The sequence below is a fragment of the Phocoena phocoena genome, chromosome 3 (genome assembly GCF_963924675.1).
Source record: "Phocoena phocoena chromosome 3, mPhoPho1.1, whole genome shotgun sequence".
In the NCBI taxonomy this organism is placed as follows: domain Eukaryota; kingdom Metazoa; phylum Chordata; class Mammalia; order Artiodactyla; family Phocoenidae; genus Phocoena; species Phocoena phocoena.
In genome coordinates this window covers 156,950,493-156,977,759 of record NC_089221.1, presented here as the reverse complement: position 1 = coordinate 156,977,759, position 27,267 = coordinate 156,950,493, and the positions used below count along the sequence as shown (strand labels likewise).

Sequence of the window (27,267 nt, the reverse complement as noted above, 5' to 3'; positions counted from 1 at the left end):
TAAAGACAAGGCTGTGTTCCCTGGCCTCCCTCTTTGTTCCCCTTTCCCACTGGCTGCGAATGAGTGATACCAGCAACTTTTGATGTAGTGATGGTTCCATGTGATAAGACAGGAGACCTTCTAGCCAACATGCAGCCAGAGGTGAAGGCCTAAAGCAGAGCTTTCTATCTGCCTGGGATAACTACCTTCCTCTGGATCATTATATGGAGGTCTAGCTTATTTCAACCACAATATTTTTGGATCTCTGTTATAGTAGCTTCTTAGCCTAAACTCCAGTCAACGGCCTTTACTAACTTTTCTGCTGAATTGCCTTTTTCTCATTTTGTCTTTAACTAGCTGGGTGTTAACCCTGTGTTGGGATATGGGTAGGTATCACAAATACTTTCTCCCAGCCTCAGGTTCATCCTTTCACTTTGTTGTTTGTCAAAAGAAGATTTACAAATCACCCAATTGTTCTCCAAAAGGATTATACCAATTGTCATTCCTAATAAGCAGTCCATGAAAATGATTATTCACTATCCTCAGTTGGTATTGTGTATTCTTACTTTTAATTGTTACTAATTTGATCATTAAAACCTAGATTTCCATTATTTTCGTGTGCATTTCTTAGATTTCCAGTGCAAATGAACATTCTTCTAAATCTCTGGTCTCTATGTCCTGTTATGTATTGAAGATATTTAATAGATGTCTCAATTTCCTACAGGAATGTTGTGTTATTCTGCGAGGGCTGACTGCTATAACAAACAACTCCTGAAATCTTAAGGGCCTAGCCCCAATAGAGGATTATTTCTTGCTCACACTGTAGTCCAATTGAGGGCTGGGGTCAGCGTTCTGCTCTGGGAAGACATTTGAGGCCCTAAACTCTGTCTAACTAATGCTTCTGTCCTAGGGCCTTCGAGTCCTGGAGGATTCCAGCAGGTAAAGGGGAAGACAGTACTAGAGACTGGGTAGCAGGGCTTTTAGAGACTAGGCCTGCAAGTGACCTACATCACTTCTGCCACAACTCAGTCATATAAACCCCAAATTGCAAGGGAGGGTGGAAAAATGTCTAGCCATGTTCCCATGAGGAAAACTCACAAAGGTCTGGTGATCTTACATCTCAACCACCATAAGCACCCCCTCTAAGAATAGGATGCAGGGCCCTGTTCCCTGTAGCTCTAGCACGATGCCCTTTACCACATAGTGCTTAGAAATAGCAACAGATGGTAACTGCAGAGTGGGGTCACTCAGAGGCAAGGGGTCTCACAAACAGCAGCCATGCAGCCCTGGTCTGAGACAGGGGGCCCACACTCAGGGCCCATCACTGAGAGGCTGCCACCTCATCCTGAGCTCTCAAGCAACCATTCCAGACATGGGGGAGAGGTTATTCCTACTAGACTCTAAGATCCCTGACTTACCTTATATGTCTTATAGTCAGTGCAGCGCTTCTCAAAGTGTGGTCTTTGAGACCCTCCAAAGGAGTCTGGGAGGTCAAAGTCACCTCATACAATACCACAACACTATTTGGCTATTTGGCTTTTTACTCTCATTCTCTCATGAGTGTAGAGTGGAGTTTCCAGAGACCATGTGACCTGTGATAATCACAGCACACTGACTGCAGAAGCAGGCATGAGAATCCAGCTGTTTTCTGCTAAGCTTTACTTTAAAGAGAGGTACAAAAATCTCAAACAGTGTCACTCTTCTCACTACACGTTTTGCTTTATAAAAGTTATTTTTCATTAAAAAAATGTTATTTATGTTACTAGGTCATGGATTTATCATTGTACTTTTTAAATAAATAATTATTTAATTTCTTAGTTTAATGGTACATATCAGTATATATAACCCACATCAACAAAAGTTCTTTGGGTCCTCAGTTTTTAAGGTGGGTGGAGTGGCCCCCAAGACTGAAGGTTTGAGAGTGGCTAGTGCAGTGGCTAAGATGGCAGCTTCTGAAGCCAAAATGCTTTGGCTCAAACCTTGCTGCTCTACAGCTATGGAAAAGAAATTAAGATAAACTACGCTAACGAACTTAGTGTGTGCGATCTTGAACAAATTACCCGGCCTCTCAGCCTCAGTTTCCCCATGGGTAAAATGAAGAAGAACACACTCTTCTTGACTTGTCTGCTGATTCAGTGAGGCAATCCCCCTTCAACACTTAAAACTGTCCTTGGCACATACCGCACACTTAGCGAACGCTGGCCCTCATTACTTGCACGCCCACAGCAGTCAGCCCAGTGTAACTGTCCACAACAGGGGCACAGCTTGTGTTTTCAGAAGGCTGAATGTGTAATAAATACGGGATGATGGAAAAGATACCATACCTCAGCCATCCAAAGGTCAGGTTATGATTACAGTGTTTGTTTACCTGTCAGCCACATCCAGGTCAGATTCCATCTTGTCCAGGCCTCTCGAGATACTGTCAAGCTGCTCGCCCTGATGGTAAAGGACTCTGGCTGTGTCTTCCAGACGCTTCTGGGTACAGGCCATCAGACCAGTCAACTCCTTCCCCTTGGTCATGGGGGAGGATGATTCCTCAACAGCAGCTCCTGACTGGGACAACAACATCTCTCTCCAGAAATGCTCGATGATGCTGAAAACGACATTTCGACTAGGCTGCAAGGAACTGAACCAGTGCTTGTTGTGGTCCTTTTCCAGGATGGTAATAGAACTGAAGATAAAATAAGAAGCTTCTTTCTTGATCTCAATTATACTAGAAAGAGGAAAGTTGACAAGAATTTCTCTAGTTTTATCAGTCATAAATTTTAGTGAGAGAGAAGTTAATGAAAGTTTGCCAGGGACCCATTGCTTCTCAAGTTCTAAATAATAGGAGCATGGCCAGGTGTGGACGCAGACGTCTCTGCTCATCTGGTTCCTAGGTCGGTTTGTACTACGGCCAAGGTCACTCTGCCTCTGAAGGAGAGGGGGACAAATTAGTGGATAGATGAGCCTAAAATAGGACATCACACTTGAACTAGAGATACTAGGACACTGACAGCAAGGATATGGTCTGGATTCCAAGCACACTGGAGACTCCAGCACATGGCCAAGTTCTCACCTAGCAAGGACTCTCACACCACCTGTGATAGGCAGGATGAAGACCTTGCCCTACTCAGCAGAGAGGTAAGGGCTGGGGCCAGACTTGTGCTTGACCCAAAGCATCAAGGTCCCCAGGGGCTCTTCACTCACTAGAGCACCCACATTGGGACCAGGGTCCACAGCTGATGTGACCAAAAGAAGAAAATCACTGGAAAAGACCACCCAAGGATTCTTCATAGGAACACCATCAGCTGTGATGACCCCTATCAACTACATACTCTACAAAGTTTCCAAACTAACATTCTCCTTTTGAAATTTTTATAAATTTATTTAGTTTCATATAGAAAATAATCTTACAGACAACCTTTTCCATTCTTGTAATCCCAACTAACTTTATAGGGTTCTACATAATTATATAATTATATGTATATATTTTATATACAGTTATACATAACAAAGGTGTACTATTCACCATTTGCACTTATCAATGCTTTTTTTTTTTTTTTTTGACACGCTGCACGGCTTGTGTGATCTTAGTTCCCTGACCAGGGACTGAACCCAGGCCCTCGGCAGTGAGAGTGTGGAGTCCTAACCACTGGACTGCCATGGAATTCCCTATGGATGCATTTTAAAGTCATGAATCACAGATTTGAAACAACCATTGTAGAACACTTAGTCCAACCATCTCACTGTACAGATAAAGAATATAAGGCCAAGAAAAGATGAGGACTTTGTACAAGGTCAAACCACAAGTTCATGACATTAACATGGCTAGAACTAGGCAGGGTAATGCCTAGTCCAGTGCTCTTCCAATTAGAGGTCCACCTGTAATATGGCGTTTCTTCTTTCCTTTCTCCTCCTTCTTTCCTTCTTTCTTTCCTTCCTTCCCTCCTTCCTCAAATCCTCGTTCTCTCTCTCTTGCATGCACGCACGCACGCACACACGCGTGCGCACACACACGAGTTTAATTATGACATGATTTCACTTATAAAAACAGGAGAAGACATAATATTATCCCTAAAAATGTTGAAACGTGTGGACTTTCACAGAATGGGTACAGGGATTCTCTGCATTTGGTTAACAAGTTTTAAGCCCCCACCATGCCATGCTGGGCTGCAAGTACAAAAGAAACAACAATGACATAGTCCTTGGCTCATGGAGCTTAGAGTCCACTGGAATTCTATAAACTTCCTCACTGAGTTATATTCTAAAGACTCAGACTCTTCCATATAATTACTGTACTAGATGCCACATCAAGCAGCACAAGCCTGGACAGCAAAAGAAAAAGGCAGTACCTACACCTGAAGAACCTGAATTGAATTGAGATTCCTAATTATGAAGAAACAAAGTGATTTGAGATTAGGCAATGTATCATCAAATATGAAATATGTTAATGTAAACAAAACCCCAAAGCTCATAGGGTTGTAGGCATGATACGGAATGTGAGGAAGTCTTAAGTGGACTACAGTGGCAGTCTAATTGGTCTCCTGCCTTTGGTACTCCAAAATACCCGCCCCGCACTGCCACTGCAATCTTCTTTCCAGAGTAAGAGAGGCCCCATCCAGCCCTCGGCCTCTCCCACCCTCTCTCTCCCTTGTGGGGCTGTACGGAACTTATGCACACTTACTGTACCTGTTAAATGGTAGGATGACCACTTGTTATTTGACTGCAAGCTCTCAAAGGGCAATGACCATATTTTATTCATAATCCTAACTCAGGAAACACTTCGTGACTGAATAAATGGAACAGACACTCGTGGTTTATGGTATCTGTCCATCTGTGACTCTCAGCATAGCTGAGGTCAATGCTCAGGCTAGTCTCATCCTACTGCTTAATTAAATACTGCACATACAAGGTATGGACATTATGGAGGCAATTCTTCACGGTGCTTCTCCTCATTTTATGTCAAAAACTGACATAAAATTTTATGTACCAAAAACTGTCCCAGGCTATCTTCCTTGTAACTGTGGACAGTGTCTCCCTCCTGGTTGAAAGAAGATCTGTTTCCTGACCAGGATAATAGGTCAGTGTCCCCTTGGAGGCAAGTGTTGGGCAGATTTGCTAGCAGCCCCCTCATAAGCTGTGACACAAACCCATGGTATATGCAGCATCCACCTGTGCCCTCAGAATGTAGGGGGCAAGGGGAACAGATGCACACATGATTCCTGCTGTGCCATGCATAACAGGCCCTTTCTGCCAGAGGGCCTCCTCTTTTCTGCCACATCTACAAAACTATGGCAGGCTCACTCTTCAACCCGCAATAAAGTCTCAGACCCTTCACAATCCCCAACAGTGAGGTGCAACACAAAGATCATTCTACTTTGGGTATGGGTTCTTCATATGAGAATCTCTATTAAGCTAAATATTTAGGAAGCAAACTTTACAAATCGACTCTATCGATTCATAACACCCTAGGATGTTTTTATTTGACTTATGGGAATTAAAACTTTCCCCAAACTTTAATTCATTTTAAAAATAAGTACAGGAAAAGTTCAGTAACAGGAGTCAGAATGGTGGTTATAACTGGGGAGAAAGGAGGCCTTGACTCTGTATGCTGGTAATGTGCTATTTCTTGCCCTGGGTGTATTAATTTTCTGATAATTCAGGATTTGTGCATTTTCAGTTCTTATGATTTGTTCACTTTTCTTCATTAATACTTCAATGAAGGATTTACTAAATATTTAGTAATAATATAAAATTTTATTAAAAATTAATAATAAATGTACATATGAAAGATATACCAAAACTAAATTTCAGCTGGGCATTACAATTTCAAAAACATCTGAAATCACTGCCTTAGGTAGCAGCACAGCTGGAAGACTACAGCACAAACCTTTGGACAATGGCAGGTATTCCCACTCATCTGTGTGTGACCCCTGGCTACTCAGCCCCACTGCCTCCACTTCCTGATCTGTCAATGGGATAATAATTGTACCTATCCCACACTGCAGCTGTAAGGCTTAACTGAACTGATAATGTGAAAGGTGCTTAGAAGAGTACCTGGCACCTAATATATGCTATAGGTGTTATTACAATCATTGTGAATACTACAAAGTATCTACAGAACTAACTCAGCTCATCTATTAGGAATGTGAAGAGTCTACTCTTGATTCCATTTCTTTAACGACTGCTAAAACATCACCATACCCAGAATCTGTTATTTGGTCTCATTAGTTTTCACCACCTGATCAGAGTTGGCTATCGACAGCACCTGGCCACAAAAACAAACATGACAGTGAAAAGGAGGAGAAAGAAAGAAGGAAGAATGTGCCTAGTGTACACAAAATTAAAGTGCCAAACAACTTGATTCCATTATAAGAGAAATAAATTTAACTCCTATGTTAATCAGATTGAAGTACTTCCCAAGTACACTCTAGAACTTCTCTTAATCACAGTAGCAAGGGCTGACCCAAACTTCCCAGATATGCGTATGTGCCAATCAACCCCTGTTACTCAGTACTACAAATCAGTCCAGTCTACCAGCTCTGCTAATTACTAATACCTGAAATTAGGACAAACCTAAAAGAAAGCTGCCATATTAAGCATGAGAATGTTGTCATCACGACAAAATGATGTCAGGGCTGGAGGGACCACAGAGATCATCTCCAACTCACTTCATTCAACAAATGAATGAGCACAACTCTATCATGGCAGAAGCTCTAAAAGTCCACTGATAGCTTGGCTCTTTCAGGAGTATTAGCATCTTCAAGTGTTTTCTCCGAGTGTCAATTCTGAAAAAGCAATAGCCTCAGGACCTACATATTTAAGGTAGCCTCAGGACCTACATATTTAAGGAGATACAATACAGTGCAGGGACCAGAGGGTACAGGGCTAAGGAGACAGAACATATACAGTTAAAGATAAGCAACAATTAGACTGCAGGTACTTGCACCGAACTGCAAAAACAGTAAGTGGTAAAGAACATTGTAGAAGAGACTACTGCAGATTAAGACTATAAGGAAGGCAAGCCTCCTACTTGAAGAATGTAGCAGGGCTGGAGCAGGAAGAAGCAGAGACTTTCCACTCTCAGGTCTGGTGCCACCTTCTTGTGCGTCAGTAGGAATGACCATTCTGAGTCACAGAGGAGCCTGAGGCTTATGGGGTCAGAAACTTCCCCAAGGAGACACAAACCCAAGAATCCATCTTCTTAGGCAACATGATGATGAATGCCAGACCAAGGGGAATCTCAACACTACAAACAAACAATCTCATACTCCCAACTCAGCAGGGCTCTGTAAAGGATCCAGGAAACCCATGCTCTTATGTCGCTGGAAAGCTAACAAAGATCTCAGGTGTTTAAAACTCCTGACCTCCTGTACAGAAGACTGGTGTCTTCTTTAGGGGCTTTATCTGTGAGCTCCCTGCACACAGTGGGACTGTGTGGAAGCTCCCTGCGTGGGGCAGAGCAGCTGGGAGGGTGCATTTCCTCTTTAACAATGGTTCACTCTGGACAAAAGGAACTGTAAAGCCAAAGTGTCTTCATCAGACCTTTCTCCCTAATAAGAAGGACACTCACCTGAGCACTCTGAAACAGACATAAAACAGACTACAGAGTGTCGCTGGACTAGGGATTCTCACAGGACAGGGAAGCAAGGATGTGTAGACCTTCAGCTTTTATGACTCACACACCTACAGTTCCCCATGAGCTGTGAGGTCCCCGGCGAGCCACTGGCACAACCTGCTAGCGCTGTCCTGCCATGAGGCCACTCGGCAGTTATTCAGATGTGAATAATAGAAAAGTTTTTACTCTCAGCATTAGGGACTACTAACCCCATCAACCATGGTTTTCAGTGTTTCCACGTCCAAAACAAATGTCAGAGGCAAGGTACCTCTGGCCTCAGTCACTGCAATGTGCTCACAGCTCGGGTCAGCCCCTGAAACCAGCTAGACTCTGGTCCTCCTGGCTGAAAAGAGCCTCCTGCCACTTGGCCACCCCCTGTCTGCCATAAACCACCCCCAAGAGAGTCGAGGAGGGGCCATATCTTGTTTACCGCTATTCCCCATACTTTGAGACATTGATTTAGCATGAAAATTGAATTTATATTAACAATTGCCTGACCCGAGCTGTCATTCCTGAGTGTGTACTCTGAGAGGTATTCCCTAAGCACTGAGTGAGATTATGCACAAATTCCCCAAAGAATTACTGAGTCTGGCATTGCAGCATCCAAGGAACCATGCTGTATTTCCAACTCCAGCTCTGCCACAAACTTTATGACTGTGGAAAAGCTATTTCATCTTCTGGGCCTCTGTTTAACCATGAAAATAACTAAAAGACCTAAGGACAATATCAGCTCTAAATTATTCTAAAATTCAAAAAGAGAGAAAAGTTAGAGGAAAGAAAATTTAAGAGAAGAACGAAAACACTTCTCATGATTGTACTAATACAAGAAATATGAGAAAAGTACTCAGGTTTGACAAATACCAAGGAAAAAGCAAAAGGAAAAACCTGTGGCCACAACTTTTCCTACCACAGATTTCCATGGCAGCTTTCCCAACAGACCAAAATAAATGAGGATTAAGTGGAAGGGCCAAAGTGAGAACAACATTCCCGTGTGCATTAGAATGACCCCACCCACACCCTCCCTCTCCCTCAGCTGAGGACTCTGATACCACACCTGTTCCTGGGTATCCTGCCTTTCCTCTGGTCTCCGTGCACAGTTTGCGGGAAGCAGTGTCCCCGCACCCTCCCTCAAAGACCAGATTCTAGTCTGGTCTCCATCCCTTCAACACTAGGAAAGGGCATACTTTTTTTTCCCCTAAGGGCCAGGTAGTAAATATTTTAGGCTTTGTGAGCACATGGTCTCCCTTTAACTATTCTGCCATTGTAGAGTAGAAGCAGCCAGCGACAATACAGAAACAAAGGGGTGTGACTGTTCCAATAAAACTTCACTTATAAAACAGGTGGCAGCCAGAATTGGCCCATGGGCCATAGTTTACCAACCCGTCCTAGATCATCTCATCAGTTTACACTCATGCTCTAAGACCATCTTAAAACAGACACCCTCCCCACATCCCCGCAGTCCTCTCCACTTACTCCTCCTCCAAGAGACTCCAAATGCTTCCCTGTGCTTGCCCCCCAGCCACCAGCCAGGAATCTCCCCCTCCAGACAGGCTCCTGTCCCCGCCACTCACTGACACTTCTCTGTCCAGGCCTCCAGGTGGCCAAATCCAATGCCCACATCTGTTCTAACCTCTGTCCAACACACCTGCCCATCTCCTGAGACACATCACGTCTTGGTTGCCTGGATACCATGCTCCCCTGGTCTCCCACCCCCTGGGGCCTGTCTTCAGTCTCCTCTGCTGATTCTTCCTCTTCCACCTGACTGCTAAATGCTGGAATGACCAGGTCACAACCTTGATCCTCTTAATCAATACTCTCTAAGTGAGTCAACACAGTTTCACAGCATTAAATATCACCTTCCAGCTGTTGCCTGGCCTGCCAAACTTTCCTCTCCAGCCCAGACTCTCTGAGACTTGAGTATTGCCTGGGCATCTCCACATGACCATCTAACAGGCATCTGGAATTTGGCAAGCCCCTCCTTCTGCTCCTGCATTTCAGTGAAGGCACTGCCAGGTGAGTTCTCCTGGATCCCCTCTTCCTCATCCCTCTCAGTCTGTCATCAAGTTTTGGCACTTGTATCTCACATCTGCCGTCTGCACCGCCCCCCATCCCCACAGTCACACGACTATGCAACACTGTCATTACTCTCCTGGACAACTTCCCACCTGACCTCCTTGTTTCACTCTGCCTCCCACTACCCGTTCTCTAGCCAGCAGCCAATATGACAGTCATAAAACAAAATTAGAAAACATCATTCTTCTGAAACCCTTCCCCATGTACCTCGAGTAAAGTCCAAAGTCGCCACCCAAGTCATGTAGGCTTTACTAACTACAGCCTCACCGACCAGCCCGTACCCTCTCTGCTCTGCTCTGTTCCTGTCTCAGGCTCCCCACCTGCTGCTCCTGGGACTCTGAACAGCCAACTCTACCTCACTCTCCAGGTCTCTGCTCCAGTGGCATCCTTGCCCCTTCACCAACCACAGCACTCACCAACCACAGTACTCACCATAATTCCAAAAAGCCTGTGAATGTGCTTACATGTTGACCAACTCAGTCAAAACAATGGAGAAGGCAAACATTACAAGGAGGGTGCCTTGTGCACAATGCTGGTGCACCATAGGAACCCATTAAATATGTGTTGAGTGAACCACAAATCATATGATGTGAAAACATTAAGTGTGTCCACTGTGGACAGTTCTCTTCCATCTATCTGCTGAACTAGGTCTTCACTCTATGCTAAGTTCACAGAGTCCTTATTTGGTCCTCACCTCCTGTAAACTGGAACCCACATCTTCCAGTGAAAACACAACATGCCTGCTGAATTAGGGAGAAGAGGTCATGGCAAGGTACCTCAAGAGTCTTTGAGACTAATCCACACAGTGATGCTCCTGGGGAAGAAATGAATGGTCACAGGGACTGAACTTATTAACACACTGCAATTAGTATAATGGATCTCTCTTAGCACTTCCATCAGACCTGTGTCCTGGAGTAGACTCAGTATCAAGTAAACATCCTATTTTTAGTTAATTTCCAAAGTAACAGACCAAGCAACATTTTATGCACCTTCCAGTAACTCCTGACCACAAGAAGGCTTTGAGTCAGAACACTGGGAGCAGTGTCTCCAGGCATCAGTGGCCAGTCTTTTCCATTACCTTCACCTCCTGCTCCTCAGAGGCTCTCACTTTCAACCGGAGAGGTTTGCGGGTGTTCGTTTCATTGCAATAACACAGCCTATTCACATGGTACGCGCTATCTTTCTAACCTCTCAGAGCAGACAACTAGGATTTTATGTTATTCCCACTGCATCTCCTACAAAATGCTAACTTTTAAACTCCACTCCTGCCATTTTTCTTTCTGGCCCTCTGTGGGGTGTGTCACTGAGATGTGACAAGGCTTAGAGCAGTACCCTGCTCCCAGATTCTGAGTCAGGTCTGGGTGGGGCCCAAGAATGTGCATTTCCCACCAGTTCCCAGGTGATGCCAGGGCTGCCGTCTAGTGGCCTTGGAGGGACACAGACCTGTGTTCCAGTCCCCTGTTCTCACTAGTTATGTCAGGGCCTCATGTGTACAGTTGTGATAATACTGTCAACACCAGCGAGCCATCATGTGAACTAGGGCAAATACAGGACAAAATGCCTGGCCCAGGGCAAATGCTCAAGAAAGGAGACCCTCTTTCCTACCCTGAGTTACTGGTTTAGTTGCCCCAACAATCCTGGGGAGCATGTGGACCTGCTGGCCTAAAGCGTCCCCTTTCTTATGAAACTTAGTCTCAACCACAGAGCTTCAGAAGCTAGAATCCTGGGATTCTTCCCAGGCAATGTCTATCTGAATTTCATATTTCCCCTGTGAGGCAAGCTTTGAGCCATATTTCCCAGTTCTTTAGACAATTATGAACATTCTGCTTCCCACACTTTTTCTATTTGCCTTCCATGATCTGTACTCACCACAACTAAAACCAAATAATTAAGGAACATCTGGTCAATATGTGGCAAGAAATTGACATTTGTTAATGTTTTTTAAAAAGTTAAAAGCAGCAAAAGCTTATATATATAAACTTACATACATATAAAATAGAAAGAAAGACTGTGTCTTTGTGTGTGTGTGTGTGTGTGCGTGTGTGTGTGTGTGTACAGGGAGGGACAAAGAGAAAAAAAATGAATGAATGAGTGCATGCCTGGAAGGATAACTCTATTTCAAGAAACAAAAACTGCTCATCTCTGGATGGAATTAAGGGTGACTCTTTTTCTCCATTTTAACTTCCCAGTGCATTCTAACTTTCTGCCCAACACTGGCCCAATGAAGAATTCCACAGCTTGACCATGTGAGGTACAATGAGACAGACTGGGAAGGGAGCACAGTGCACACAGAATCACACAACCCCTCACACTGCTCTGCTTGCAACGAACTCTCCACTCCAACATCTTGCCCATGTTCTCAGCTCCCACTTTAGACCCCTCCTATACCTGGACTTCAGGCTCTCCCTAACTCACTTTTTCCTAGTCCTCCCCTTCTCTGCCTTTCCCCACTTCTGGTCCTTGCTGTTCACCTTCTGCATAAGCTTCATAACCCTTGGAAAGAGTCCCCCCTCAAGCCCCGCTCCAAAGCTCAGAGCCCTCATATCCCCAGAATCTCACTTATGCCATCTATAAGGGTAAATAAGATTACATCTTCACTGTTTAACAAAGGGGAAGAAGTTGCCCCTTCCCTGCCCTTCGAGTGTTTCCTTTCGTCAGGAATGAAACAAACTCAGTGTTCAGATTTTACACGGCACAGTCACCACCTGCTGACTCAGAGCAGTAAACACGGACCTCCAGAACTGAGGCAGGAGTCTCTCATCAGCTGCAGACTACACTGGTGCATCTATTTTTCCCTCAAGGAGATGAGAGAGGTCTTAACAGTTCATTCTTCTACTTCCTTGTGTATAAAATGTGTGACGTTCTGCCCAGCTCTGTACTCTCTTGAAGATGCCTTACATGCATGTAATCTGCTCATACAGTAATGAAACTGCTTTCTTCCTTTCCATATTGATATGGGTAGGAAGGACATCTATTTCTCCAACACGCTGAGGCCCTGATGTGTCACCCCCACCCAAGTTCCTCTTTGATGTCCCCCATTTCAGGTCTGCTGGTGTGCACAGCCTCATATCCCCACCCTTGATGCCCCCACACCTTCACTTCAGACCCACCCTATTCCCCCAGCATCCCCTCCGGGTCCCCACCATCGCCCTAGTCCCCCAGCATGCCTCCAGGTCCCCACCATGCCCTTCAGGTCCCACCATCCTCTCCTAGTCCACAGCATTTCCTCCGGGTCCACAGCATTTCCTCCGGGTCCCCAGCATCGCCCTAGGCCCTCAGAACCTCCCTAGTCTCCCAGCATTCCCACCAGGTCCCACCATCACCGGCAAGTTGCAGCATTCCTTCCAAGTCCTCATCAGCCCCCTAGGCCTCCATCATCGCCCTAGTCCCCCAGCATCCCCTCCAGGTTCCCAGCATCCCCTTAGACACTCAGCATCCCTCAGAACACTACCTTTGGCCCTTGTGCCTCTCTGGTAGCCCAGCCCACATCCCACCACCTTCCGTAGTCCTTGGAGCATTGGAAAGAGGAGGAGTCCTCACTTCGGCGGTAGCGTTAGGAGGGACCCTGACGGAAGAGCACAAGCCCAGCTGCAGACTGGAGCCACGCCTTACCTGAGTCGCGGGGGAGGCGCGAAGTCGACAAGACTGGAGGCCGACACCGCTCAACAATCTCTGAAGCCGCGGGGGGCGGGGGAACCCGGAGCTGGGAGGACTGTGCTGTGGGCCGCTCCTGTGCCTGCGCCGGGTGAGGGCCGCAGAATGCCGCGAGCATGCGCCCAAGAACTGGCTCGCCGTGTTTCAGGCTCGGCCAGGAACTTAGACCGCGGGCTCTAGGTTCCGGTCGAGTGCTCCGGGACGACCGCGGCCTATGAGTGTCTGTACCTCGCCGCTTTCGCTCTAGCCGGCGCGGGGCTGTGAGCCGCGGGTGCTCAGAGCGTGTGCTCCGGAAGCAGGTTTAACAAATACTTCCTTTTTCACCTCCCTGTTTAAAGAGCAGAGAAGTGGGAATCCGGAAGCCGGATTCTGGGCCTCCAGGAGCACTCCGTCCCCAGCAGCTCCTCCGACTCCGCGCAGCCTCTGTGACCGCCCCGCAGCCCTCCTTGTGCCCTGCAGCTCCTCCGACTCCCCCCCCCCGAGCCCCGCCCTGTTCCCGGCAGCCCTCCAGATCCCCCCGGCAGACTCCCACCCCACGCACCCCGCACGCCAGGGACGCCGAACCTGGCCCGGGATGGACAGGGAGGCGCGCGTGTTCGCCGAGAGCCACTTCCGAAGCCTCGAGGGGTGTCTCCCCCGCAGGGTCTGCCCGAAACTGGACCGCGTGGACTTCATCGAGAAGCCGGACTCCTTTTCCTACGCCGACTTTTTCAAGGGTTACCTGCTCCCTAACTTACCCTGTGTTTTCTCCAGCGCCTTCACCGAGGGCTGGGGCAGCAGGAGGCTCTGGGTGACACCCAGCGGAAAGCCCAACTTCGATTATCTGCTTCAGAACTATGGTAAGGACTGAGCGCGAGTGACCCGGGCAAGAACAGCATGGAGTGCAAACACAGGACTAGACTCTTAGGTCGGACTGTGAGGGAGGGCGCAAATGAGGACAGCCACAGAGGGCTTGAGGGAGGCAAGGCATGAGTCACTCCCCAGAAGAATTCACCTGGAGACCGTGTAGCAATGAGTTGGAGGGCAGACAGGGTCAGGGAGGATTGACAGGCTGGAGGACTCTCAGAATCTTGTCCCTGACCCTTTCCTTTCAGGAGACGTGGTTGTACCTGTTGCAAATTGTGGGGTCCGGGAATACAACTCCAACCCCAAAGAACACATGACCCTCAGAGACTACATCAGCTACTGGAAAGAGTACATTCAGGGAAACTACTCCTCTTCACGGGGCTGTCTCTATCTCAAAGACTGGCATCTGTGCAGGTAAAGGAGCCTGGAGCACTGGCCACAGCACTGTTTTTCAGTTCTGAGTGAGCCCTGGCTGCACACGGAGGAACTCATCTTTTCCCCAGTTCGGAATTTAACCCATTTTCCTCGGCCTGGTTGGAAGTGTCATTCTCTCCAATCATGGCCATCTCACCATGCCTGCACAGGCTTGGTTGCTATGGGGAATGTGGGCCTGGCAGAGGCACAGATGGGCTATGGTTACCCACCTCTTCTTTGTCACATTTGCCCAGAACCATGCTTGTCAGCTTCACCTCCATCTAACTGGCAGCATCCAGCCTTTGCCTGTCCTCTCAGATGGCCCTGGGACCAGCCTCCCCTGTCCAGACCTACTTCTCCAAGTCAGGCCTGTTATCATCCACTTTGGCTGTTGCCAGTCTCCAGACTAGCTGCCCCGCCTCAAGTCCTGCACCCCACTGCTAAAGTCCAAGTGAGCTTTCAAGCAGGACTGTGCCCCACCCATTTAAAATCTCCATCACTAACAAGCAATGCCAACTCTTTAACAAGGCCTTCCGAGATCTGTTGCCACTCACCATATGCTTCTTCCACCTGGGGAGCTCAAAGGATGTGCTCTGAGAAACGCCTCGCTCTTGAAGGCAGCCCCACCCCTTCTGCTGGCCTTCCCACTCTCTGAGGTGGTCCTTAGGTTTTGTAGCCATTTCCCCTGCCAGGGGTGTGCTTTTCACAAGCAGAGAGGAGGTCCTAGTCAGACCCCCGCCATCTAGCACAGGGCCCTGGCACAGATCAGGTGTTCATTTAATGAATGAGTGAACAGTGGAATTCTTGTTTTGCTGATGCAGGAACTAAGACTCAAAAAAAAAAAAAAAAAAATTCAGGCCCTTGTGATTCCCAAGAGCAATCCAAGAGTACATGAAGTTTGCTCAAAGTTTGCCCTTGGTACTGTCTGCCACACAGCTTCTTACTTGTCAGAGAGACCTGGCCCGGCAGATAGTCACTAAGATGCAACCAGACTCTGGTCCTAGACTTCACGGACTCATATTCCAACAGCACAGATGGACTCATAGATTCAGACACTCGTGCACTGTGAATTTGTGCTTCAGATAAGCAGCGAGTAGTTTTTTGGGTATAAGTATGTCCCAGGTATTACAAGGGGCATACTTATTCTAGAAACTTGTTCACTGTTTATTTGAAATTCAGTCTTGAGGAAGTGTCTTGCGTTTTCCTTGGCAACCCACAAATAAAAAGAACAAAGGAAGGCCTGGATCAGGCACGCAGGGGTAGCCACAGGGGAGGTGATATCTGAGCAGGGTTTTGAACGATAAGCAGGAGTCTGTCACTGTACAAAGGCATGGCAGCGGAGGGACCTGCATGGTGTTTTGGGGAACTACTGGTGGTTTGGTACTACTAAGGCTCTCCCCTGTCATGGCCTCTGACCGAGAGTGTTGTGTGACCATGTTGCTGGTAGAACTGCACTCTCCCTTGGGCTGGTTTAGAATGCTCCTCTGTTTGGGAGCCCATTGGTTGGGTTGTGGGGATGGATCCAGGGAAATGAGGGGTTGAAAAGGACCTCCGTGTACCTGGGCTGTCCTCATGCCTGGGCCTGTGGCTTTGAATCTGCTCGGCAGAATCAAGGTCACTGGTGTGGTTAAAAAAGTGGAGGAGGCCCCCAAATTCGGGAAACCAGCATGATGCAGATGATGTATTTAAACCCCAGCTCAGCCCGAAGCTGAAATCCTGGAATGGGTGTGGGAGTGGCCAGGAACATCTAGGTCACTGCCTGTACAAGTTGTGTAGGCTGTGTCACAGCACCCCCAAAGCCATTTCATCTGCTTACAATTCTGGTTCAGTCATTTGGGCAGGGATCAGCTAGGGCTACTTGGGGCTGTGGTCATCTGGTGACTGGACTATGGCTGGGTGGTCTGAGGTGGCCCCACTTCTGGTGGTTGGTGCTGACTCCAGAAGGCAGGTCAGGGTCATTCACATAATTTCAAAGCTCTCATGATATTTCATGCACTCAGGACGTGGGTGCTGGGAGGTTGGCTTGTAGCCACTTCTGCTGTAGCTTCATGCCGCTTTCTAAAGGGACTCCTCAGCAGAGGGCGTGTTCACCCTGCCCATATACTTCTCATCTGACTGGCTCAACGAGTACTGGGATGCCCTGGACGTGGATGACTACCGCTTCATCTACATGGGGCCCACCGGCACCTGGTAACCGCCTGTCTGCTCCCACCCACCATCCTACACCCCATCCCTGGTCACTCTCCTGAACCTTCCTGCTGGTGTGTCAGCTCTTGCCCAGAGCCTCTCAGAGATTCCTGTTAGCCAGGTAATGGAGTCGGCTGCCAGGTCTGGCATTTCTAAGCCCACTTACCTCTTTCGTCTGTGGAAAGAGCTCATGCACCTCCTGTGTGATGTTCTGGGGTGGGGGAGGTTTGGCCCTCCCACCTGGCTCACAGACCAGGTGTGAGAGCTGGGGACCACTGAGCCTGGTCAGTCTACTCAGAAGAAGCAAAGCCCACATCCAAGCCACACAGCACCAACAGAAGGTCTCGCACAGGTCGCCGTTCCATGCTGACATTTTCCGCTCCTTCAGCTGGTCCGTCAACATCTGCGGGAGGAAAAAGTGGATCTTCTTCCCACCGGGGCAAGAAGAAGCCCTGCGGGATTGCCACGGTAGCCTGCCCTACGACGTGACCTCCCCCACACTCCTGGATAGCCGCCTACACCCCATGCGAGATCACTGTAGCCCACCACTGGAGGTCACACAGGAGGCAGGCGAGATGGTGTTTGTGCCCAGTGGGTGGCACCATCAAGTCCACAACCTGGTATGCTGGGTATTCCCTACCCCATGTGCTGTGGCCCAGATGGGTCAGGGAGACAGGCCACAGGGCTCCACTGAGCTGACTCTTACCCCTGTTCACCTGTGCCCCTTGGCCTGCTCAGCAGCTCTTCTTGCCCTCGGCACCTTCCTAAATGCGTTCCTGCAGAGCGAGGGCCGAGCCCACCCGCCCTGATCCCATAGAGTGGGCAGGCTGTCCCTCTGGGAGAGCCTGGGTATGGGATGGGGCAGGCCATGGGCAAGGCTGGTACTGCATGTGGCTATATTGGTTCCCTGCACGCAGCGCTGCTGAGGGCCCCCAGCCTCTTTCCCTTCCTCCCATGTTGCTTTCCTGGGCAACAGTGGGCAAGGGGTCCACACACTGTGGTGTCCCAGCCCTTACGGAGCCCCATTCTGGGCTAATTGTGGATTCAAATGATCCCAGCTCCCTCTTCTCTGCTGGCTCCCATTGGGAGATGGAAGCAGCTCCTCCCAGCTGAGGAAAGCTGAGAGGACCTCAGGACGGGGAGGGGACGGTGCCCCCTGTGGGCTCACGGGGACAGCCTGTGCCCTACCCCTTCCAGGAGGACACCATCTCCATCAACCACAACTGGGTCAACGGCTGTAACCTGGCCAACATGTGGCACTTCCTGCAGCAGGAGCTCTGTGCCGTGCAGCAGGAGATCATTGAGTGGAGGGACAGCATGCCCGACTGGCACCACCACTGCCAGGTGGGACAACTGGTCTGAGCAGGAGGGGGGCACAGGATGAGGCTCACCAGGGCTATCTATAGTGGGAGGATTGGTAGGGGGCTCACCTGAACCAGGACCACAGTCAAGGGCAAGAGGGTGCTCACCTGGCCCAGGGCGTCAGTGGGGGGAGGGTATGGAAAAGCCCCAGGACAGCCTGCAGTCTTAAGGGAGGGTGTGGTCTCTAAGGTCAGATCTGTAGTCTTGGGGGCCTGGTGGCAACCAGGCCTGCCTATTTGAGTGAGGGTTCTGGGGCTTCCAGGCTGCAGGACTCAGACCCATTTGATCACTGGCTGTCCCCCAGGTGTCTCCATCCTCGAGGACTGGACTGTGTCTCAGGGCCCTTTGTAGCCTAGACTCGATGCAGGGTCAGCAGAACTTGCCTAGAGCTGTGAGTGAGCAGCAGCTCACTGGTTGTTCTTTCTGGCCCAGGTCATCATGAAGTCCTGCTCCGGGATTAATTTCGAGGAATTTTATCACTTCCTCAAGGTCGTTGCTGAAAGGAGGCTTCTCCTCCTGGCGAAGGGGATGGGTCCTGGCAAGGTGGAGGGCGGCAAGGGCACCAGACTGGGCCCCCAGCAGGCCGCTTTTGACATTTGCCGCATAGCTGAGGTGCTGGAGTCCGTGGTGGCCCACCCTGACTTCCAGAGAGTGGACACCAGTGCATTCTCACCACGGCCAGAGGAGCTCCTACAGCAGCTGGAGGAGGCTGTGGCCGCCACCACATCCCTTTAGTGCATGCTACAAGGATCGGGTGCAGCACATCCTTGGGGGACCCTCGAGGCACCAGTGTGGAAGGCAGTCACCCTGTGCAAGGGTCCCTTCTGGAAATAAAGCTCTGTCCTCCTTTGTGGCCTGGGATGTGTCACCTCCCTGTTGAACTGTCACCTCGGCGTCCCAGGCACAATTCCTGCTCTTTGGGGTCTGATAGGTCCTGGCTGTCTCTTGGCATCCCTGGGGCCCCAATGCCTGTCCAGAGGGTCCAGGCTCCTTGTCCTCGTGAGGCCCAGCCAGGACTGGGAACTGGATCCGGTGAGGGGGGGGTGCATGGGGAGGTGTTGGTCATTTGGACCCACAGCAAGGAGGCTGGAAATGTGCTGGGGACTCAGGAGTGGGGGTGGCGTGTGGCTAGGTTTTCTTCTCCCCCACCCCCCCAGCCTTCCCTCAGCAAAGGCCAGCATCCAAGCTGACAGGCCTCCCATCCTCAGCAGTGCAGGGCAGCTGGCTCGTCTGGCAGGGCCCCCTCTGCAGTAGCACCACATCCCTGCATGAGTCCACACATCTCCCACTGGAGCAAGACCCTCAGTGTAGGGTGGAGACACTGGGCCCCAAGGCAGCCCCGAGACCAAAGGCCTGTGTCTCTATCCCACACTAGAACCACCTGTGCCCACCTCCTCCCCAGCAGGATCCTGAGCCAAAGATGTCTGTTGGTCAGGGCTCTAGGCCTCATGTGCTGTCCTTCATGCAAGCCCCTCAAGTGTCATAGATACATCATTGACGTGCCACTTGGGCCCTGCTGGCAGTAGGGCAAGGCAAAGCACCAGTGAGTTTATCCCCCTCCTGCTTGCTACAGCACCACCTTTCCCCTTCAGAGACTAAGCCCACCCTAGCAGCTGCATACCCAGTGAGGGAGAGGGCCTTGCCCAAGGTCTCCCTGCAGGCCAGGTAGGGCCCAAAAGGCCAGCTGGAACCTGGGCCTCTTCCACACTTCATACACCTGTTCTGCACCATACTACTTCAACTCATTGAACACCCACTATCCGCCATCTAAAGTCACTTTGCAAACAGTGTTTGATTCAACAACGACTCTTTGTGCACTCATTCTGCCCTGCCCAGAATTTTTTGTCATTGCAGACTCTACACTTGTATGTACTATCCAGTTTCCACTTCTTGCACACCTATATTACACCCAATAGTCAGAGTTTCAGGATTCTCCAGAGAAATGGAACCAATAGAGTATGTGTAGAAAGAGAGGTGTTAAGGGCTGTTGATTGTTAAATCTGCAGGATAGGCTGGAGACCCAGGGAAGAGTTGACCTTGCGGTCTTGAGTCTGAAGGCTGGAAACTCAGGCAGGGTTTCTGTGTTGCAGTCTAGAGGCAGAAGTGCTTCTTCGGGAAACCTAGGTCCTCTGCTCTTAAGATCTTCAACTGATTCGATGAGGCCCACCCACATTATGGAAGGTAATCTGCTTAAAGTCGGTTGAGTTCACAGCAACATCCAGACGCTGGCATTTAGCCAAACAACTGTGCACCATGACCTGACCACACTGGCACATAAAATGCACCATTGTAATCACTCCCCGCATATTCACTGGTCACTCTGCTTCATCCGGTGCCCACTTCTTATGATATTGACCAGTGTCTCCTTGCTCACTCACTGTGCAATTCAAAAGCCAATGACTGTATTTCCATTTGACTTAACACTTTGCACACCTCTTTGCCATTCAGTCACTGTTTACACACTCGCCATGGGCAGTTCAACAGCCAATCTATGCATGTGCATCCCACTTTCACTCCAGCACACTCTTGCAGCATTTAACAATTGCTCCTCCCATGCTCCCATCAAATTTTCTATTCTCACACACCCACTGTGTGCTATTCAACAAAGTCTTGTTGCACCCACTGCAAGTCACTGCATACTCCCGGGGGCCATGTTGTCAACTGCTCTTAACTATTCCAGCTTCCCCTCCTATACAGCCACTGTGTGCCATTTAACAGTCAGTGCTTGCGCACTCACTGCAAAACAACTACTCTTTTGCACGTTTCTGTCAACTTATCAATCTTACCTTGCACATTCTGCACCATCCAAATTCCACTAAGCCATCAATAATCAACTCCTTTGCAATCGCTATCTGTAGTTCAACAATCATTTGCTCCATTTTGCTCTATTCTGTGTCTGCTTCTTGCACTCCCATTTGCATTCAACAGTCACTTGCACAAATCACTTAGGGCCTGGCAGAGGTGAGCCCTGCTCTGTGTCTGAGTGACAGAGCCATCACGGAGGAAAGGGTAACTCAGAATTGCCCTGTATTTCATCTGTCTCTTGCCTTTATAGGCTGTATATTTAGGGGATGTTACTGAAAATAGGTGACAGGGTGCAGGCTGAAGGCTGTATAGGGTCCCAGGGGCTCCTTCCCTGTGGCTGGCATTAGCCCTTTAGCTTCCAATCCTGGGAGAAGCCCCAGGAGGGCACTCAGGTGAGTGCAGGGCAGTGTGTGTTTCCCACCCAGATTGGAAGCACTCTAGTGTTTAATTGGTAGAGCTGTGTCTGTGCTGCCCATGGATTGTTGGTCCTGGTGGTACACCTCCTCCCCTGCTTATCAGGCTGCATCTTTTAGCCCTTCCGACATGAAAGGTTGACATCCCCTTGACATAACCAAAGTACATTCATCAGGCCCCAGCCAGAGAGGAGTGACTTGATGTACCTGATCAGTGTACCTGATGGTGGACTGGGGGCCATCTAGGGCATTTCTGGGTTAAAACAATTATACAGGGCATTGCAGGGATGCTTATAGAATGACACCCAGCTATAGGCCTAAACTCTGCATCACAAATCTTTCCCCTGGATAAGAAATAAGCAGGAAAAGGAATTCTGAAGTCAGAGGAGTATTCAAATTTAGGTAGAGTGCTGACCTTGGTGGGGAGGGATGATGAAAAATCCTGCCTGCCCTCAGTCTGTTTGCAAATAATCTTCCTCTGGCTTTTTCCTTTCCATGTTGTTTTTTTTTTTTTTTTTTTTTTTTTTAACCATTTTCCCCACTTAGGGCCTATAGAATTCCAGAGTTTGACCTACAGTTTCCTAATTGGTGGTCAAAAGATACCTCAGCGAGAGAAGCAAAAAGCTCTCGCCAGAGTGTAGAAAAGCAGCCATTGTCCTGGGGTGGGAAATGGTCCTGGCAAGAGTTACTTTTAAAGATGCCCAGTTTTCAGTGGTTGTTGCTATGCCTGTGAAAGTACCTTCAACCTCCCTCCAAGCACCCTGAGTTCTGAGGGGCTTTCTCAGCTCCTTGCCCAGTTTAATGATACTGAAACAAACATCTCTGTGAAAGATGGACTTGGGCATGTCCTTCAGAGAAGGGTAGCTGGCCCTTCCTACTTCTCCCACATACAATAAACTGATGGCCTTAAAGACTTATTGAATGAAGAGTGAGAGTGTCTATCTCTTTTTAAACACAAGAAATGAAAGAACAAAACCACAACTCCCAGGCTATAGTAGAAATGGGATTTTAATATAATATTCCAGTACAGCTTTTGCTATTTACAACTATAGTAAACCTTTTTTTTATCTTTTATACAAAAAAATCAATCACCCTCTCACCTCCTCTGAATTTTTCCCTTCCCACTGACCCCATCTCCTGTGGTCTCATAAAGTCCTTGGTGTCTGGCACTTGCAGTGGCACCAGACAACATCAGTGGGACTCAGCTGCCCCTCACCTGGTGAAGAGCAAGGTATGTGAAGTGGGGTCTCTCCTCTACTGGGGGAGGGGGGTAGGTAAGTCCATCACTCTCAGTTGGCCTTGATGGAATCTAGCCTGAGAACACGGTGGGAGGCAGGGCCAGGACCCCTGGGAGGGTAACAGGCAGGTGCTGTAAGTCATGAAGATAGAACTGAAGTTGTCAGACCCATTGGGTGGGTGAGTGCTCTGGGATGCCTGTGGGCACAGATGACAACGACTGGTACCTGTGAAGGAATGAGAGAAGTGTACAGAGGGCAATATCTGGCAGCAGGCAGGGCACTGTGCCCATTGGTAGTGCTCCTCAGCTAAACTTAACTAGCCTTCTGGTTCCCAGAGAGCACAAGGCAACTAAGGCAGTAAGAAGGTCCACAGGAGTCCAGGTCAGCCTGTCAACTGTTAGGTGTCATACCCAGCCAGAAGAGGTTCAGTGGTGAAACAAGCCTGGAGGTGGCCTGGGCTGTCACGTTGGGAGCACGGCGCCTGTCTGGCCTGGGCCACTCCAGTCTGTAAGTTTTTAGCTCACCCTGGAGAGGGTGATCCTGAGGCTAGCTATTGCCAGGAGTCAGTTAGAAGATGCCCTTTGTGAACCAGAAAAAGAGCAAAGTAAACCTAAAAAATAAATATTAGAGCCGAGATGAATAGAATAGGGAACAACACAGCAATAGAGAAAATCAACAAACTAAAAGTTGTTCCTCTGAAAAAATGAAAAAGTTGATGAACCTTTAGCTAGATTGATTAAGAAAAAAGTAGAGAAGACTCAAGTAACTAAAGTCAGAAACAAAGTTGGGACAACACTACCAACCCCACAGGAATAAAAGGGTTTATAAGAAACTGTGAAAAATTATACACCTACAAATTGCATACTCTAGATGAAATGGGAAAATTCTAACAAGCACACAAATTACAAAACAGGTGAATCCTACCAAACATTTAAGGAAAAACTAACACCAATTCTTAAACTCTTCCAATAAGTAGAAGAGGAGGGAACACTTAGGATTTCTGTGAGAGCAACATTACACTAATACAAAAGCTAGACAAAGATCTCACAAGAAAAATCTAGAGACCAATATCCCCCATGAGTATAGATGCAAAAATCCTTGATAAATACTAGCAAACAGAATCCAGCAGCATATTAAAGGATTATGCATCATGGTCAAGTGGGATTTATCTCAGGGGTTAAAGTACTGCTCGATATATGAAATGCAAACTATACCACATTAGTCAAATGAAGGGGGGAAAAATCCACACGATCATCTCAACTGATGAAGAAAAGGCATTTGACAAAAGCCAACACTCTTTCAGAATAAGAGAACTCAATAAGTAGAAATAAAAGGGAACATCCTCAACAAGATAGAGGACACGTATAAAACCCCACAACTAGCATCACGTTCAGTTTTGGAAGACTGAAAGCTTTCTTCCTAAGATCAGAACACAAGACAAAGACATCCACCTTTACCACTTCTATTCAACATTCATTTCATTGGAGGCTCTGGCCAGAGCAATTAGGCAAGCAAAGCAAAAAGCATCCAAATTGGAAAGTAGGAGGTAAGATTATTTACAGATGACAAAAGTTTATATGTAGAAAATCCTAAAAAATTCACACACATACGCACAACTGTTAGAGCTAGCAAACGAATTCAGTCAAGCTGCAGGATCAATGGAATAGAAATTGAGACTTAAAAATTAAACCCATGCCAGTGGATTTTTCAACAAAGGCATTAAGACCATCCAAGGAAGGAAAAACAGTCTTTCTACAAATAGCGTTGGGAAAACTGGATATCCCAGTTTTCAACATGCAAACAAGTGGAGTTGGAACCTTATCTCACACCATATGCAAAAATTAACTCAAAATGGATCCAAGAGCTAAAATTCCAAAACCCTTAGGGGAAAGAAAACAAACAAACAAACATAGAGGCCAATCTTTATGTCCTTTGATTTAGCAATGGTTTCTTAAATATGACACCAAAGGTACAAGCAACAAAATATAAAACAAATGGACTTCATCAGAATTGGACTGCAATTGGACTGATAAACAGCTAGTCAACCCAGCAGACCAGTGCCCAAGGCCAAGTCCAGGATGCCCAAGACACCCAAGACAAACAGCTGATTGACCTGGCAGCCCAGTGCCTGAGGCCAAGTCTTGGATGCTCAGGAGCCCACGTCAGACTGCTGGTCACTTGGAAACCTGGCACCCAGGGCCGAGCTCAGGATGGATAACTCGCCAACCCAGCAGCCTAGTGCCCAAGACCAAGTCTGGGAAAACTGGTACAAACAACTGATTGACCCAGCAGCCCAGCACCCTAGGTGGGATCCTCTGGGTGGACAGCTGGCTGACCCAGCACTCTGAAGTCTAAGGCCAAGTCTTGGACACCCAGGAGGCTCAGAATGAATAGCCCAGTCTATTCAGCAGCCTGGAAACTCTGGCCAAGTCCAGGATACCCAGAACAAACAGCTGGTAGACCTGGCAGCCTGGCACTTGACATAAAGTTCAGAAGGACCAGGCTGGACAGCTGGTTGACTTGGTTACCCAGAGCCCCAGGCCAAGTATGGAATGTCTAAAACAAACTACTAGTTGACATGGCAACCTGAATCCAGAGGCTAAGTTTGGGATGCCCAAGATTGATGGTTAGACAGGTCAGTATCCTGGTGCCCAAGGCCAAGTCCAGGATGCCCAAATGGACAGGTGTTCAACCCAGCAGTCCAGCACCTGAGGTCAATTTTAGGATGCCCAGGATGAGCAGCTGGTTAACCCAGCAACCTGTCTTGTGAGGCCAATTCCAGGATGACTAGGATGACTGTTGGCCCCCCAGTCTGGTGCCAGTGCCAAGACAGGGACACTCAGAACAGGCAACTGGCCAACCCAGTGCCCGAGGCCAAGTCCAAGATCAGAATGAATGGCTGGTCCATCTGGTATCTCAGTGCCTGAGGCCAGTTCATGACTCCTGGGACCAGAAAGGGGGTCTACCCAGCAGACAGGCACCCAAGGAAAGTTTTGAATGACCAGGATACATATCTGTTTGACTGGGCAGCCCCGTGCCTGAGGCTAAGTCCAAGATATCCAGAATGCCTGGGACAGACAGCTGTTTGATTCAGCAGCCTGTTACCTAAGGCAAGTTCAGGGTGCCAGGCAGCTGGTTGACCTGGATGCTCATCACCTGATGCCAAATATGGGATGCCTGGGACAAACTAATGGTCAAAACAGCAGCCTGATTCCAGAGGGCAAGTCTGGGACAAGAAGTTGGTTGAGCAGGCAGCCCAGGGCCAAGGCCAAGGCTGGGACACCTTGGAAAGATGGGTGATTGACCTGGCAGCCAGGTGCTAGAGGCCAAATCTAGGATGATTGGGTCAGACAAGTCAACAAGACAGCTTAAAGCCTGAGGCCAACTCCAGGATTCCCAGAAGGGACAGTGGTCTCCTCACACATTGGCACTAGAGGTCAAGTCCAGAATGCCTGGGACAGACAGCTGGTTGACATGGCAGCCTGGCACAAAAGGCCAAGTCTGGGACACCCTGGAAAGACAGCTGGCCAACCCAGCAACGTGGTGACCAAGGCCAAGTCTGGGATGCCCAGGACAAACAGCTCTTCAACCCAGAAGACCAACGCCCAAGTCCAAGTCTGGGAGGCCTAGGGAAAACAGCTGGTAGACACAGCAGCTCAGTGCCCAAGGCCAAGTCTAGGACATATGGGACAAAGAGTTGGATGATTCAGTATCCCAGCATCCAAGATTAAGTCTGGGAGGCCCAAGACATACAGGTGGTCAACTAAAGTCGGGCAGTAGAGGCCAAGTCCAGGACACTTGCGATGGACGGCTGGTTGACCCAGTAGTACAGTATCCAAGGCCAAGTTCAGGAAGCCTGAGATGCCAGTGATAACTCGACCTGGCAGCTCAGTGCCCAAGGCCAAGTCTGGGACCCTCCAAGACACACAGGACACCCAAGTCAACCCAGCAGCCCAGTGCCTGATGCCAAGTCTAGGACTCCTAGGATTGTCAGCTGGTTTACCTGACAGTCTAGCACCCAAGGCCAAGTCAGGGATACAAGGGATGCCCAGGATTGACATGTGGTTGATCCAGAAACTTGACACTTAAAGCCAAATCCAGTATGCCCAAACAGGACAGCTAGTTACATGGCAGACCAGCACCTGAGGCCAAGTTTGGGATGCCCAGGTCAAAGAGCTGGTGAACCTGCCAACCAAATCCAGGACACTAGGGTGCTCAGGAAGGACAGCTTGTTGACCTGGCAGCCTAACACTGGAGGCCAAGTCTGGGATGCTTCAAATTGACAGCTGGTCAACTCTTCACAACATCTGAGGCCACGTCTGAGACACCCCAGATAGATACCGGGTTGACCCAGCAGCCCAACACTGTATCACGTATGTGATGCTTGGGACAAACAACTGGTTTCACCTGGTAGCTGGGTGTCTGAGACCAAGTTCCCTATGCCACAGAATTCACAGTTGGTCAACCCCACAGAACAGCACCAGAGGCCCAGTCCGGGGCACCTCAGACTACTGGTCAATGCAGCTCGATACAGGAGTCCAAGACTGTGATGCTTCTGAGGGACAGCTGGTCAACTTGGCAGCCCAGGGTCTGAGGCCAAGTCTGGAATGCCATGGGATGCACAGATGATCAACCTGGCAGCTCAGCATTCAAGGCCAAGTCTGGGACTCTCAAACAGTCCAGGACATCCTGAAAG

The 27,267-nt window shown here is 48.7% G+C and overlaps 2 protein-coding genes across 2 annotated transcripts in view; one reads left to right on the top strand and one right to left on the bottom strand.

Moving 5' to 3' along the window:
* Nucleotides 1–2,886, bottom strand: part of SNAP47 (synaptosome associated protein 47) — a 50,428-nt gene extending 47,542 nt beyond the window's left edge. The window contains exon 1 of the mRNA XM_065874599.1: nucleotides 2,348–2,886. Coding sequence (XP_065730671.1) covers nucleotides 2,348–2,847 — 500 coding nt within the window. The 5' untranslated portion in view covers nucleotides 2,848–2,886. The remainder of the gene's footprint in view (nucleotides 1–2,347) is intronic.
* A 10,994-nt stretch (nucleotides 2,887–13,880) lies between these two features.
* JMJD4 (jumonji domain containing 4) lies at nucleotides 13,881–18,850 on the top strand. The gene is made up of 6 exons (XM_065875163.1): nucleotides 13,881–14,145; nucleotides 14,401–14,566; nucleotides 16,631–16,756; nucleotides 17,106–17,373; nucleotides 17,951–18,097; nucleotides 18,548–18,850. Exons 1-6 carry the CDS (start codon nucleotides 13,881–13,883, stop codon nucleotides 18,848–18,850), a joined length of 1,275 nt encoding a protein of 424 aa, XP_065731235.1.
* Nucleotides 18,851–27,267: the final 8,417 nt, after the last annotated feature.